Source organism: Ovis aries, chromosome 1, assembly GCF_016772045.2.
Source record: "Ovis aries strain OAR_USU_Benz2616 breed Rambouillet chromosome 1, ARS-UI_Ramb_v3.0, whole genome shotgun sequence".
Taxonomy (NCBI): domain Eukaryota; kingdom Metazoa; phylum Chordata; class Mammalia; order Artiodactyla; family Bovidae; genus Ovis; species Ovis aries.
In genome coordinates, this window is record NC_056054.1 from 86832856 (window position 1) to 86847569 (window position 14714).

The 14714-nt window shown below is 41.6% G+C and overlaps 1 protein-coding gene across 1 annotated transcript; it reads right to left on the reverse strand.

Moving 5' to 3' along the window:
* Nucleotides 1-220: 220 nt before the first annotated feature.
* GNAT2 (G protein subunit alpha transducin 2) lies at nucleotides 221-14173 on the reverse strand. Its single transcript, XM_004002288.6, has 8 exons — nucleotides 13832-14173; nucleotides 12087-12129; nucleotides 11651-11792; nucleotides 10546-10703; nucleotides 8436-8564; nucleotides 8073-8202; nucleotides 6103-6256; nucleotides 221-5464 (listed from the first exon to the last, which is right to left on the reverse strand). The coding sequence occupies exons 1-8, from the start codon at nucleotides 13947-13949 to the stop codon at nucleotides 5274-5276; spliced, it is 1065 nt and encodes a 354-aa protein (XP_004002337.1). The 5' UTR covers nucleotides 13950-14173; the 3' UTR covers nucleotides 221-5273.
* Between the last annotated feature and the right edge of the window lie 541 nt (nucleotides 14174-14714).

Sequence of the window (14714 nt, forward strand, 5' to 3'; positions counted from 1 at the left end):
CTCATATTAAAGATCAACAGGAATAGTAAACAACCTCTAAGTCACTAGTGAAAGACTTGAGTTATTTTTTATTTGCAGTAAGTACAAAGCACCTTTTGTACATAACTTAAAGTGCCTTTCACCCAAAAAGTTAGTTTGAGGAATGTTTAGCCAAAGAATATTACTGCATTTTGGATAAGAGCATTTAGCTTTTATACAAAAGTTAGACAAAACAAGAAACTTGGGGTTTCTAAACATTTATTTCATTTATTTCACTCCATTTATTTTCAGTGAAAATAGATACACAAAAGTAAAGATAAAATCCTATAACAAAGATAACTATAATAACATGAATATCCATTCACAGTCGGTAGATAAAAAACAAAACTAGCTATAGAATGAAAGTTTGTTGGGGATGAGGTAGGTAAGGGGAATGAATGATTGAGGAGTTAAATATATATCTCTGTATGCCCAGGGGTATATGTTTTCCCTTCCTGAAATCTAGTGGGAATCAACATGGTAGGAGAGATAATCAAATATTAGTAAATATACGTATGGGGTACACTGTCTCAATGTGTTAGCATTAGCTGTAAGATCATTTACAGCTGGAATATTAAATTCTGTACACCCTGGTTGTACAGATACCCTATCTTACCCCCACCCCCCGGCCATATTCCTTTGGGTTATCCAAACATTTTTATCAAGAGGTTTGTGTATATGTAAGAGAGAATCCCAGTGGACATAACAAATTATAAGAAATTACCTGTTTTTTCTAACTGTTCACCTTTGCTTACATAGGATGAAGGGTTCTTTTACGAGGTTGGAGAGTTGCTTGATGTGCTGGGTTCTGGTCTTTTCCCTGCTTCCTGCTAGCTATGAAATCTTTCAGTCTTATATCCCTCATCTAAAGACAGACTAAAGTACTCCTTCCAGTTCTGATACACTATAGTTCTGATCAAATAGAAATAACATTAGAAATGTTTCATAAATATTCTTTATGATATTCGAAATTATACTCTACTCCAAAAAAAAGTAAGTCTTGAGACAATACCTACAAATGTTGCTCATTGTTGCCTGTTGTCTTTTCTCATAATCACTTTTCCCTACCCATTTCAAAAACCTAAACTGAACTAAATTACTACAAATTCAACTGCAAATTTTATTTTGTGAAGCCGGGTGAAAAGGTCTGTAAAAATTTTGCATTTAAATCCAGTTCTTTATTTCCTGTTCAAACCAGTGTTTGCTTTTCCATGACCAAAGGGCAGAAAAGTTCCTACAATTTGCAGTTTATCTGTTTGACCTCACAGAGATGTCTTCACACTTCTGCCTAGCAGGATCACCAGAGGCTTGGCACACTTGCAGTCCCTGGCCCAACACTGAAGTCCTGCTGGAATCTGTGCTCCGGGGGCTGTGCCGGGTAGAGAGGGCAGTGGGAGGTAAGAGCTCTTCACCCTTCACCACCTTCTCCACCCAGCAGGGCCAGCACACTTTGGTCTACGGCACATCTCCAAGTATAGCATGGTTTTTGAAGGTTCTTATTTTTCACCTTGGGGATGGGGCCGCCCAGATTTTGACTATTTGGGGTACATGTGCGTGAATTTTTTTTATCAGAGTAGGAACTATTTTGAGTAAATGTGTCTTTATATGGTTCTTATACTGAATTTTTGTGCTCATTTTATCTATCCTTTAATTGACAGAAACATAAAAGCACATTTCCAGTTATATTTTTTCTATTTTTTTTAATTGTAGTAAAATGTACATAACATAAAATTTGCCATTTTAACTATGTTTAAGTATATAGTTCAGTAGTATTAGGTACATTCATGTTTTTATGCAGTATCACCACCGTCCATCTCCAGAACTCTTTTCATCTTCCCAAACTGAAACTGTACCCATTAAATAATAACTCTTCACTTCCATTCTACTTTCTGTCTTTATAAATTTGACTACTTTAGATTCTTGATCTAAGTGAAATCATATTGTTTGTCCTTATGTGTCATATTTTTGTAAGAAAAAAGCAGCTGTCAGATTGATATGAAATGGAACTTAATTTACATTTGGCTTACTTTCATCAATGTCTAATCACGCAATTCAAGGAAAACATGGTCTCTGCCCTCTTAAGAACAGAACAGGAAATTATACCTTCAGCAAACAAAGCTATTTATATATTTTTTTATTCTATGCTAATAAAAGGACTTGTTTGGGACTAGAACGAGCTTAGGTGAATGAGAAAATTGACTTTGACATTACGGTGTTTGGTGGACTGTTGGTATTGTGCAGATAGAAAAACTACTGGCTTTGGATTCAGAAGACCTATTTTGGAGTTCAAGTTCTGTTACTTCCCAGCAGTGTGATCTTGATGAAGACACTCCACCTCCCTTGGCCTCAGTTTCTTATCTATAAATTGCTAGTGATGGACCTGGAATAGCTTTACCATCCTAAGCATTAAGGTTGCAGTGTATGAAAACAGGGTTGAGTATTAGTTTCTAACCTATCTTGTTACAGAAAAGAATTTGTGATGACATAAAATTCAACAGTATAATGTAAATTTAAAACGGAGCAAAAGAAGACATAGACAGCAGAGTGAGTATTTGGCATAATTTTGGTTTTAAGCTTTCTAGATGCTGTTTTATGCAAAGAGAACTTTTCATGGACACAATCAAAATGTCCATGAGATAAAAATAAGCCAATAGGATAGGAGAAGTACCAATGTAGTTGTCTCTAATAGTGTAAGGTTTAGGAATCATCTCTGGGTCTGACAAACAATTAAGCTGCAGTAAGGATTAACATGCTTTTTGGAAGCCTACCCAGAACATTTAAAGTCAAGTCCTCTTACCTTTACTCAGAGAAGAGCCTGGTGGTTGCTAAGAGCTTTAGGAAATTATTTTGACTTTGTTTTAAGGAACAGATGAGTGGATGACCAAGGCCCCCAATTTTTATTCTGTGTAAACTCACCAGAAGAGTTTTAGCTTGAAAGCATTATGAGATGAATAACCAGATTCTAACCTGAGTAAAGCAGCTGTAGAAGTGTTGCTTTTAAGTACTGCTACTTCCCTATCCAGCCTCCAAGATAACCTTTCTGCAAAGTGAATATAGGGCATCTTTTGGCTTTTGGGAATTTGTTTATAAACCAGTTAAAAGTTGAGGTGTCTACCAGAGCAGAAGAAAACTAAAATATAACTGTGTTTTATTCTGCTAGAGATTGTTAAACCATAAGACCTGTCCCACTGACTCTGTTTTCATGGTAGTACTGTAGGGCAAGTTCTATATGAACATTAACAACCAAGGAGTCTGTGTTGGGCTTCTATAGTTTGTTTGACCTATAACCAATTCCTGCCTAGAGTCAAAGATCAAGGAAAACGTAATTTAGAAAAGCAAACAATTTGGCGTGATTTTGGGGTAGGTGGGGTTACCCTACTTGAAGGTGGAATAAATGGGAAAAACTACATTTGGGCCTTGAATAGCTAAGATCATAGCTGTAGCAAAATTCTTAACCTGGGGCTTCAGAACTCCAAAGATACAACTGTTGTTGGTTCAGTATGTTGGTTTCCTTTGTAGATCTCTGAATTTTGTTTTATGCATTTTAAAGTATCCTGAGAAAGAGATCCATAGGCTTCATCAGACTGCTAGAGGGATTTATGATACCAAAAGGAAGAAAAGAGAAAAAAACACCTCGGAACCCCCTATAAGTTGAGTTAAAGCAAAGAGGTTAGTGAGCATTAGAGTGTGCCCTTTAGAATAGGCCCTGAACAGTGCTTGGATTCAAGAAATCTTGCCCAGATTTTTTTCCTTCGGTTTAAGTTTTTTAATCGGCAGTAGACAGTAGTTTTCCTTTTTTCCCTGGTAATTTTCCCAAGTTGGTTTCTTTTCAAAGAATCAGAAAGACTATTAAATGAATCCAATTTTAACACCTGCAAATATATTCTTCAGTGTATTTCAAGCTCATATGGCTTTCTAGTATCAATATTGCTAGTAGTAGCCTAAGTGTGAATGTGTTTTTCTGGCAAGGAGCAGATTTTCATTTTAATTGACACTTTCTTTTATATACTAAGTCTTAGATGCCAAGAGCTTTCCTCACTAGTAGTTGTAAATGCTAAATCTATACTTGACTTCACCACCTCCTGTCAAGATAAATACAAGCTTTGTTTCCCCTCAAAGGAGTTCAAGGGATAATTTAATTGTTGGCCTGTTTGGGGAGATGTTGTTTTCAGCCAGGCATCACATGGATCCAACTGCAAAGATTTTCAGCGCCTAAAGCAAAATCAGCTGCCTTTTTTGTTCTGAAACATGTAGCAGTTGAAATGAGGATTTTAGGATTGCTCACTTGTTCTAAATTCTGTGACAGAGAAGTAGCAGCAATACAGTCATTAATACTCTAGTGGGAGTGTGTTCTGTCCTCCAGGTTCATTTAGAAAGTGTCTTATATAGCTGAGAGAGTTACTTAGAGGGATCAGTATCCCTATACTTACAGAGATATAGGAAACACAGTCTGGCAGTTTGGGAGCAGAGGGATAATATGATTTAATGAAAATCGTTTTAGGGAACTCCCTGGTGGTCCAATGGTTAGGACTCTGACCAGGGCCTGGGTTCAGTCCCTGGTTGGGGAACTAAGATCCTGCAAGGCAAGCCATGTGGCCAAAAAAACAGGAAAGAAAAAACAAAAACAAAAACGGGATGTGTGCCTTAGAGCTCACAAACTCAAATCTATCTGGTGATTCAGATCTCTTAGCTAAGGCACATAAAGGTCTTATAGTAAAAAAGGGTGGTAGGTTTATTGAAATTCTGTTTTTAACTAATTTAGGCTTTTTTGCAGATAGCAGGGAAGGTTTGCTTTTTTGTTTGGGATAATTCATCTAAACCTTGGTGTTGAATTTCATTAGTGGGAGCTTTAATTTGGGATTTCTTTGCGTCACCTCACAGTTTTTATGTGCCTTCCTTCAGTTATGTTTGTGATCATTAGAATAACCTTGTGAAGTAGTAGAGAAGTTACCTTCATTTTATAGATGAGGTACTCAAGGCTCAGACAAATGAAATATTTACATTTTTGCATCAATAGTAAGTTGCAGAGCCAATAATGGATCCTGGGTCTTCTGATTTCCTGGTCTTGCATTCTTTAAACTGTGCTAGCTATCTCGCTTTTAAAAGAACAAATGAGACACAGTTGCAATCATACATACTCCATCTCCAAGGGAGAATGGATTCATTCTTTTCATAATATATTGACCTTAATTTTCTGCTTAAAATGAATGAAATTCGGAGCCTGTTTGTAGAACATACTTGAGGAATGGTGAGAACTAGAAGAGTCCGCAGTCCTTGAGATTTTCTTTGATGATAATATCTGTAACTGCATCAAATACAAATTTGACATTCTGTGTATCTGTAGCACAGGTCATGTGACTGTAGATTTCTTTGACATCTTTTCTCATGTTGAGGTCAAGGAATTGACTCTTGATATAATTTCCTGCATCCTCATAAGAGTTGTTCCCTGGTTTTCCAGAAAAATAGTGAAGAAGTGGGATAAATTAGGCCTTCTTAGTTGCTCACTTACTTTTTAAGTGACTGATTTGATCCTCAAAATGTGTTAGACAGTTGTGGTTGGGGGTTTAGTTTTGGAGGGTGGGTCCTCTCCTCTCTTGCACTCCAGTGTTTCACACTTGAGCAAAGGAATTGAGGAGAGGGCGTCTCTGTCTCTTTAGACACCTTTGATTTCTGGCAGGTATCATTTGAATAATCAGTGGCTCATCTGTATTTAATGTCTGCTCTATTCTAGAGATATCTGAATTTAAACCTCTAACTGAATACTCAAGTTTCTCAGGTTAGACATCCAAATATCTCTTGGACATCATAAAACTCATAAGACAATATTAAAGAGATAAGGGATCATCAACTCAGCAAAGCAAAGGAGTTACACTTACTACTCCACATGGGTTTGGGTGAACTCCGGGAGTTGGTGATGGACAGGGAGGCCTGGCATGCTGTGATTCATGGGGTCGCAAAGAGTTGGACACGACTGAGCAACTGAACTGAAAGACAAGTTCCTTAGAATAGGAACTTCTTGGTATAGGAAATGAGGCAATGCCTATCATTACTATGAAAGAATTGTCTCTAGCCTTTGACACTTACCATCATACTCTGGAAAACAAATGCTGAGATGGACTTTCTTGATTTTTTCCTCAAAGAGATCCTTCTTGTTGAGAAAGAGGACAATGGAAGTGGCCGCAAAGAACTTGTGGTTACATATGCTGTTGAACAGGTGCAGTGACTCATGCATACGATTCTATTGAGAGGAAATCATGAGAAATATCAGATTGGGCTTATGGCATACCTGTTTGCTTCTTGTTGTTGCTCCCCTTGAAGAGACCTGTGTTCCAAATGTAAAAGGAAAGATAAGGAACAGCTTATCTCTGTTGAGTGTGGTAGAGTAGATCCAAAGAGATCTGACTTCCTTCTGATCTTTATATCAGCTGTATGATTTGGAGGAAATTAGTGAGCTTTTCTGAGTCTCTGTTTCCCTATTTCATAGGATTGTTATGAAAGTTAAATGAGACCGTGTGTTTGTAGTGTCCATGATGGTGATGATGTTTAGTCACTAAGTCACGTCTGACTCTTTGCAACCCGATTGATTGTAGCCCTGCACGCTCCTCTGTCCATGGGATTTCCCAGGTAAGAATACTGGAGTGGGTTGCCATTTCCTTCGCTAGGTGTCCATAATAGTAGCTGGCATATAGGTGTACAATAAATGTTTTGGAAATCTTTGGCAGCCAGGGCACAGGTAAGGACTCTGATGTCCTTAAAGGCTGCTGATTCAGGGTTGAAACTGGGTGCCAGTTAACATGTGTCCATTTCCATCTCCAGGACGATTTTGATAGGTTTCTGTTAGACAGTCCTAGATCTCAGTTTGGGTAGGAACATAAAAGGGATTATTTGGCCCTAGTGCCAAATGGTAAGGGCTAAAAAATTTTCAGTGCCACACCACAAGCACTTCTGCCTTGTTTCCTTTTCTGATTGCCCCTTGGAATGAGTGAGAAGTAGTGCTATAATCTGCGGAGTCCAGAGGTTACCCAGTGCCCCCAAAGCAGCCTTTTTTTAGGGAGCAGGCCTTTAGGGTCTTGGAATGTGCTCTTAGCTGACTTGGGCTCAGTCTTTTCACCTGTAAAACAAATTTAATTTGTAACCTTTGCTCATTGCTAACACTCCTACAGAATCCTTTAAGACCTTGTAAACTTTCAGGTTAAGGACAGAAGAGTTCTTGGAAAATGAATGGCTCTGTAAGACATTTTCACTAGAGGATATTCAGAGTGCTGAAATGTGAACCTGAGGCACTAAGGAGAAGGCAGAAGAACTGGAGCAGGGGGTCGGAGGACAGGAGCTTTGTCTTCTGGCAGTTAACTGTGGGCCTCCATTTGTGGAGCAGATGTTTATGTGAATTTCGGGCTTTCCATGCCTTTGACATCCTCTGTCTAAAACTCGGATGCTACCTGGATGGGCTGACAGTATCCTACAGAGCTTCTGTCTTGTAAAACTCTACAGGCTCAGGAGAACCACCCTCAGGTAGTTCTCCAGCTGCCAATTTAAGTGGCATGTGGGAAACCTGGTTTGCCAGTCTTGCTGTAGTTCTGTTGACACTTGAGTATATATTTAGGCTTCAAGTGAGTTTACTAGTCCAACCCTTCTATCAGGCTGCATAAAGATGCGCATCATTCATTGTTCTGCTCTGTCATTTTCATCTCCTTTACTTCCAGAGGCAGCCTGGGAGAGTACTAAGTAACTCTTGTGCTTTGCGAAGTTAATGATCACTTATCTCTGTAATACTCAGTTTCTTTGATGGACTTTTTGATGTCCCAAGTAGTACTTGGATGTCCCATCTGAGACCAAGCTCTCAGTAAATCTGGAGCTCTAAAGTGCTAACCTAGAACCTGCAGAAGAAGAAGTATTTCTAGAATTATTTGCCTGAGACATTGATTGCTAAAAGACTGCTGACTATTAGTGTTAGCAGAGATCACCCAGGTTGGGCCATTGGAGTGACACAAAGCTTAGAGGAAGGGTCATGGGGGATCTGTTTATCAAAGCTGCTCGGTGCAGAAGTCACTCACCACTTCGTCATCTTCCACCAGCACCATATCATAGGCACTGAGGGCTGCACAGAAAATGATGCAGGTGACTCCCTCAAAGCAGTGGATCCACTTCTTTCTCTCTGATCTCTGCCCTCCCACATCAAACATCCTGAGAGAAAAAAACACCTGTTCTTAAACGTATACCCAGCGTATGACCCACATGCACTTGGTGTTTACCCCAGAGAGTTGGCCATCTTGGGGCCAGTTAGCAGTAAGATGGGAAGTGGAGAGGAAAGCGGGGGGAGGAGGAGTAGTTCACACTGGGCTTTAGGGAAGGCCAAGAAGCATTCCTACGCCCCCTTTCGGGGTATCTGACGTGTTCCGAGGGAACAATGTACTCACCTGAAGTTTAAGTCCTTGACAGAAAACTTAGTCTCAATGATGCCTGTGGTTTTGACTCTAGATCGTAGCACATCTTGCTCATTAGGGAGGTAGTCAGGGGCTGTAATTCGGTCTAATTGATTCAGGTAGCTGGAGAAAAGGGATTGGCAATTTAATTGATATTAAATTTTCCACAGCCGAAGTCAAGAAGGGTGAAGGGTGTTACCCAAAGGCATATAACTGTAATATGGTGATAGAGCCAGCACGAGAATCTGTATTGTTAAATCTAGGAGTGTTTACTTCAAACCCTCTTCATATATCCTTACAAAAGGAAGATAGGTTGTCAGATAACTTTTCCTCATGTTTCATCTGACTACAAAGTTTTCTAGACTCTTGAATGAGACTTGGTGGTTTAAATCAAGGGTCTCCAACCTCTGGGATCTAATGCCTGATGATCTGAGGTGGAGCTGGTGTAATAATTATAGAAATAAAGTACACAATAAATGTAATGTACTTGAATCATCCTGAAACCATCTTCCCCCAGTGCCCTGGGTCCATGGAAAAATTATCTCCCATGAAACTGGTCCTTGGGAGCTGCTGGTTTAAATGGGTGTCAAAAGTTCTATCAGGAAGCAGGAGTAGATTAAAAGGGATTTCAGAAACATATGAGACATGAACCAGTGCAATGCATAGACATTGTATATCAAGTTGAAGGAAAAACATTTGCAATAACTGAAGAAAGTTGAATGAACATTGACTTGGATAGTTGATGACATTAAGGACTTAATAAATATTTAGGTGTGATAATGATGTGACTATTTTTTTTAGGAGTATGTTTTTAGAGATACGTAATGAAATTTTAGGATGAAATGGTATATCTGAGTTTACTTCTAAGTAATCCAATGGGGAATGGATATAAAATGAAACGAGTCGGCATCAGTTGGTGACTGCTGAAGCCAAGTGATTGATTGTATTCTTTAGTATATGTTTGACAGTTACCATTAAAAGTTTAAAAAAAAAGGGCAGATACGAAGTGAGATGACAGAGAAAAAAGTAAAGGACTTTTTTTTTTTTTTTAATATGGCAGGGCTTTTCACATTTAAGTTCTCATGTAACCTCATAAACCTTCAGGTTTCATATCCCATTTTACAGATGAAGGGAAGATCCAGAAAAGTTAAATGACTGGTCCAGGACAAGAGGCATTGTGAGTGTATTATAAAAAACCTTCAACTCTGTGGTCAGATAGACCTAGATTTAAATCCTAGCCTCTGCCATTTATCTATGTGACTTTGGAAAAGTTATTTCTCTGAACCTCAGTTTTTTCCTTTATAAATGGGACTGATAAAAACTACTGTCTACCATGAAGACATATTGTGCAGATTAAATGAGATGTACCTAATGCACTGAGCAGTGTCTAGGCCTGAGGGAGGGCTGCAGGGACAGTAAATGATAACTTTATTATTAGACCAGGTGATAGAACAGTGGCTAAATCCGGGTCTTTTTGATGCTGAAGCTTATGCCTGTCTGTGAGACTGTGCTGTCTGAGTAGGATTGATACTCTCTCTAGCTTATATTTTGGAAAGCAGCTTTGCAAAGTTGGTGCTCTCTAACCCCTGACCTTTGGTTTGCCGTGGCAGTTTGGGTCCTTTGGCACCTTGACATAGGATACTAGGGGTGAAGGAGAGTTCAGGTTAGTGACTTAGGTAGAGCCTGTGTTGCACTGAAAGGGCCATCATGAATCATGCCTCCTAAAGGAGTATGTGGCAGAACTGTAGGGCTGTATTAGTATTCATGATTCTGAAAGAAGAGGCTCTGTGTTTGACTTAAGGCGGGGACTGAGGGCTGTTAACAGAGCATCTCTGTTTTGGATTTTGAGTCTTAAGCTTTGTAGGCTGCAGTGGACCAATGTTAGAGCAATAAATACAGAGTGAAGGGAACTGGGGCAGAGGTCTCAAAGGCATTAAATTCAGAGCATAGTAAAACACTGTTCAAAGCCTAACAAGACAGGTAGGTATACAGGCTGAATTCAGTCCTTAGTTCTCCATTTTTCAGGGCCAGAAAATTTCAACTGGCTGAGATTTCTCCCAGAATGTTGCTGACACCTCACCCCACCCTGCCCCCAGAGTCTTACTAAGATGCTGAGTCATTGAGCTGGTACTCTGCAGCTCTGTCAAAGCAGGCTTGCACCCCACCATCCTTCCACAACTTCCTGATAACCTCCACTAGCTCAGGAGGCATGGTGCCCTCTTCAATGGAGTCAGCCAGATTGTTGAGCTGTCGCCCATCATCCTGGAAGGCAGAAACCAGGATCAGAATTACATGGGAGTAATGACTTTCCAGGAGGCTTTTGGGAATTCTGAAAGGAAAGCATTTTGCATTCTGTCAAAGCCTCAGGTGGAGGCGGTGTTTGACAAAGATTCTAAATAAACAAACTGATTACTTTCTGAGGGTGCTTCTGTGGTGTGGACCATGGCAGTACACCCAGCCCTGGGATGTCTGGTGGATAGCAGAGATCCCAGGGGCTTCCTCTGAGGTGTTTTCATCTTCCATCCTTAGTCCGAATGTGAGGGTCCTGCCAGGAAATGTGGGTCCTCTTCTACAGGGAGATTGGTTTAAAGACCAGACTGGCCATGAATTGGACAAGATGGTGGACAGGAGCTCACCCTCCTTGTTTCTTCAATGATTCAAATCTAGGAAAAGGATAATACTGGAACTAGGGATTTAGCTTATGAAAGTTCCACACTCAAGGCACAGAACCTGAGGGGAGCAATTTACATGGTAAAATAAGACAAAAAGGCAGAGGAAGCTGAGAGCAGATTTTTTAATGAACACTTAACTAAGGTAAGAACTGCATGCTTTGCTAGGACTGAAGTAAAGATTTGAAGCTCAGCAAATGAGCTTCTCCAGTGGCTCAGATGGTAAAGAATCTGCCTGCCAATGCAGGAAACTGAGGTTTGATCCCTGGGTTGGGAGGATCTGGAGAAGGGAATGGCAACCCACTACAGTATTCTTGCCTGGAAAATCCCATGGAGAGAGAAGCCTGGTGGGCTATAGTCCATGGGGTTGCAAAGAGTTGGTCACGACTGAGGGACTAACACTTTGACGTTTTTCAAGTGGGATTTTTGTGACATGAACCTTTTACTGATGCATGTTTCCTCATAGCTTATTGGCCACTGTTCTGTTTCTTCTCCTCAGCCTTTCCTTCCACTCTTAACCGTATACCATTAACCACGTACCACACAGCTCGCTTCAGCATAGTCAATGCCCAGTGTGGGCATGGCCCGGATGATAGCCAAGATGGATTGCAGCACATTGCCATAGATGATGGCCTTGTACTCCAGGCATTCTTCTGGCGAGTAGCCATCCTGATGAATGATCCTGCAAGGAGAAGACACCCAGGCATTAGTTGGACCTGAATTACCAGACCTAAGGGATTGTGAATCGGGGAGGATTTAAAGGATTATAAGAACCCAATCTCTCTCTCAATACTGCTGTCCCAGAGTGGAGAGTGAGGGACATGGGGCATGAAGATAAGGGACATTGGGAATAAGGTCCTTAATATTCTTTATATGTGGGTTCCTAAAGGCTAACGAGCCCTTTATCCTCGGCCTCTACTGACTCCACTGACTTCTTCACCCTACCTCAGTCCTGTGGGGCTTTGTTCCTACTCACTTCATCTGTTTGACGATAGTGCTCTTTCCTGACTCCCCAGCACCTGCAGGGAGAAATGCTTATGCTTCAGACTTCCACCAGTTCTCCCCAACCCTCCAGTAGTGGCCTGTGAGAAGTCTAAGCCACTCCTTACTTGGGAGCCTTTTTAGGGGAGAACATACAGGGATGCTGACTACCTCCGTGTGTACCAGCCTTGAGCTCAGGCCATTTGATCTGGAATTGGAGGAGAGTTTCTTAGCGTCTGCGTTGTTGACATTTTGAGTGGATGAGTTTTCTGTGGAGGGCTGTCCCGTGCCCCTACCAATACCCACTAGAGCCCACTAGCATTCCACTCCTGCAGTTGTAACCACCAGAAATGCTCTCGACATTTCCAGATGTCTTGCGGTGGGGGGGGCGGGGGGCAGGTGTGCAAAACCTTGTTGAGAACCACTGATAGATTCAGGGAAATTCCTTCAACACAGTTCTGCTCTGCCTGTTTTTACTCAGGAGTGATCTTGGAGCAGGATTGTGGAGAACTCAATCACTTCACTGAAACACTTTATTATCTTGCTGTTTCCCTTACTGATTAAAATGTTCTTATATCCTCATTCACACTTTACTCTCCCTCCATCAAAAACTTGCATACCCTTGAACCCATTCCCCCAGTCTATACTATCCCTGATGCCTTAATACCCGCCCTGCCCCCACCCCCATCCCCACTCCACCACTTATCCTGTGCTTGGTTCCTCTAAGCTTCTTATCCTGAATGTAGAAGAAAGCTGCTTAGGCTTAAAAGCTCACTCAGTGGCCTTGCTGTCTCTTTTCCCTTGGTAGCCTCCTGGGCTCCTTGAGTCTGCTTAGAGAGGTGTGCTTTTCTCTGTGTCCTTAGAGCTGTGCCACAGATCAGCTGAGGAAAAGGAGATGCCTTAGCTTCGGGCTCTAGTTCCCAGGCACCTCATGGGCTTGGAGACCCAGCCAACCAGTCTTCTGCTATAAAGATCTTAGCTGCTCCAGCTTGCCTACCTCTGTACTACCACTGGGGTTTTTTCTAGGCCAGGTTTCCCAAACTCTATTGTCTTAGTTCTGTTTACAGCCACGATCAGTTTCTGACTGACTGAGGTGCTTTTCTTTTTTCAGCACAAACCTGTGATCTGCTTAGGAGCTCATCAAGCTGATGAGCCTCCCATCTGGCAGGGGCTTTAGAGGCAGCCACTGACTAGAAAGCCAGGAAAGGACTTCTGTAAAGACTCCATTCCTTCCCACTCAGGGCTCCCCACTTCTAACGTTTTTAAAGATTTCTTTTTTTACTGAAAGCAAGGAGAAGGAACTGGTAAAAATCATATTCCTGAGTCTAGATGACACTGACTATATGGTAGGATTTCTCTATCCTCTCGAGTTCATTGACTCAAGAGTTCTCTGACTGCAGACTTGGTTAAGTGTCTTTGAGCCCAGAGTTCATGGTAAGTTGCTAAGCTGTTAGGTGTTAGGTTTGGTAGATTTGGAGATGGGTGGGTCCACCCTGGCCCTTGTACTGTTCCTGGTTCAAGGAAGAGCAAAATGATTCCAGAGTAACTTTGGTAGAACATCTTGGGGTAGCTGTGCTCAGTCCTAGAGCTCCTGATCCCCTAGCCTGAGACTGCATGGGGGAAGGACAAATAACCTTCCATCCCTCCTCCCCACATGGCAGGCTAGAACCCACCTACCATCCAGGATAAGCGGGAAGGAGCAGTACCTTCTCCTCTGGCTCATCATCCCATCTCGCTCACCCAGCAATAGCAGCTTGACGGTCTTGGCTTCCTTGTCAGCATCCTCCTGCAGCTTCTTCTCTAGCTCTTTGGACCTCTTGGCCAGTTCTTTGTCCTCAGCACTGGCTCCACTCCCCATCTTTCATCCGTCTCCTCCTCGGCGGCTTCCTTCAGCCCTTAAGATTCTCCTCCAGGGTTTCCTATCCGAGAGATGGGAAGATAAGGAAAAATAAATTGGGATCGAGTATCAGTTTCTTAGTCCTAAAAAGCCAGTCTGTAGGGAGCTGGGTGAAAGAGCAGGTGCTATGTTCTTGCACCCTGCCTGTCTTGCCTGAGACTCTCTATCCCAGCCGCAGACCTACTTAAGTCTAAGGATTGTAGCCTTTATATCTAGCTGTGTGATGGGCTAAACCAATTAAGAGCTCAGTGTGACAAAGGGCAAAGACTCAAGTGTTTCCGTAACTAGGGAAATTATGTGCTGGATTCTGACACAGGAGGTTAGGATGCAGATACTGGAAATCTGGAGTAAGATAATGGTTGGCTTCATACTTTGGAGGGGCTGATCTCCTAAAAGGCTCTTCCAGATACACTTGCATACAGCTAGAGATTAGAGGTGCAGAGGAAGCTCTCCCCATGTTGTGACTCCAGAGTTCATGGTTTCAAGGCATCAAAGCACTGCTCCCATCAGAGCAGGCCGGTTCCTGGCAAGGAATCTTTGTTTAGGGTTTGCCCTTTTTTGAAAAGATTAGAAATGTTCCCTCCAGCTCCTCCAGTGGCTGCTGCACTAGGAAGCTATTAGCGTTCCTTTTTGTTGGCTTGTCTCTTTTTACATCTTCCTGTTATTACCACTTAATCACTTCGTTATCATTGGTTTTACAAATGGGTTTCCCCAGACCGAATTCCT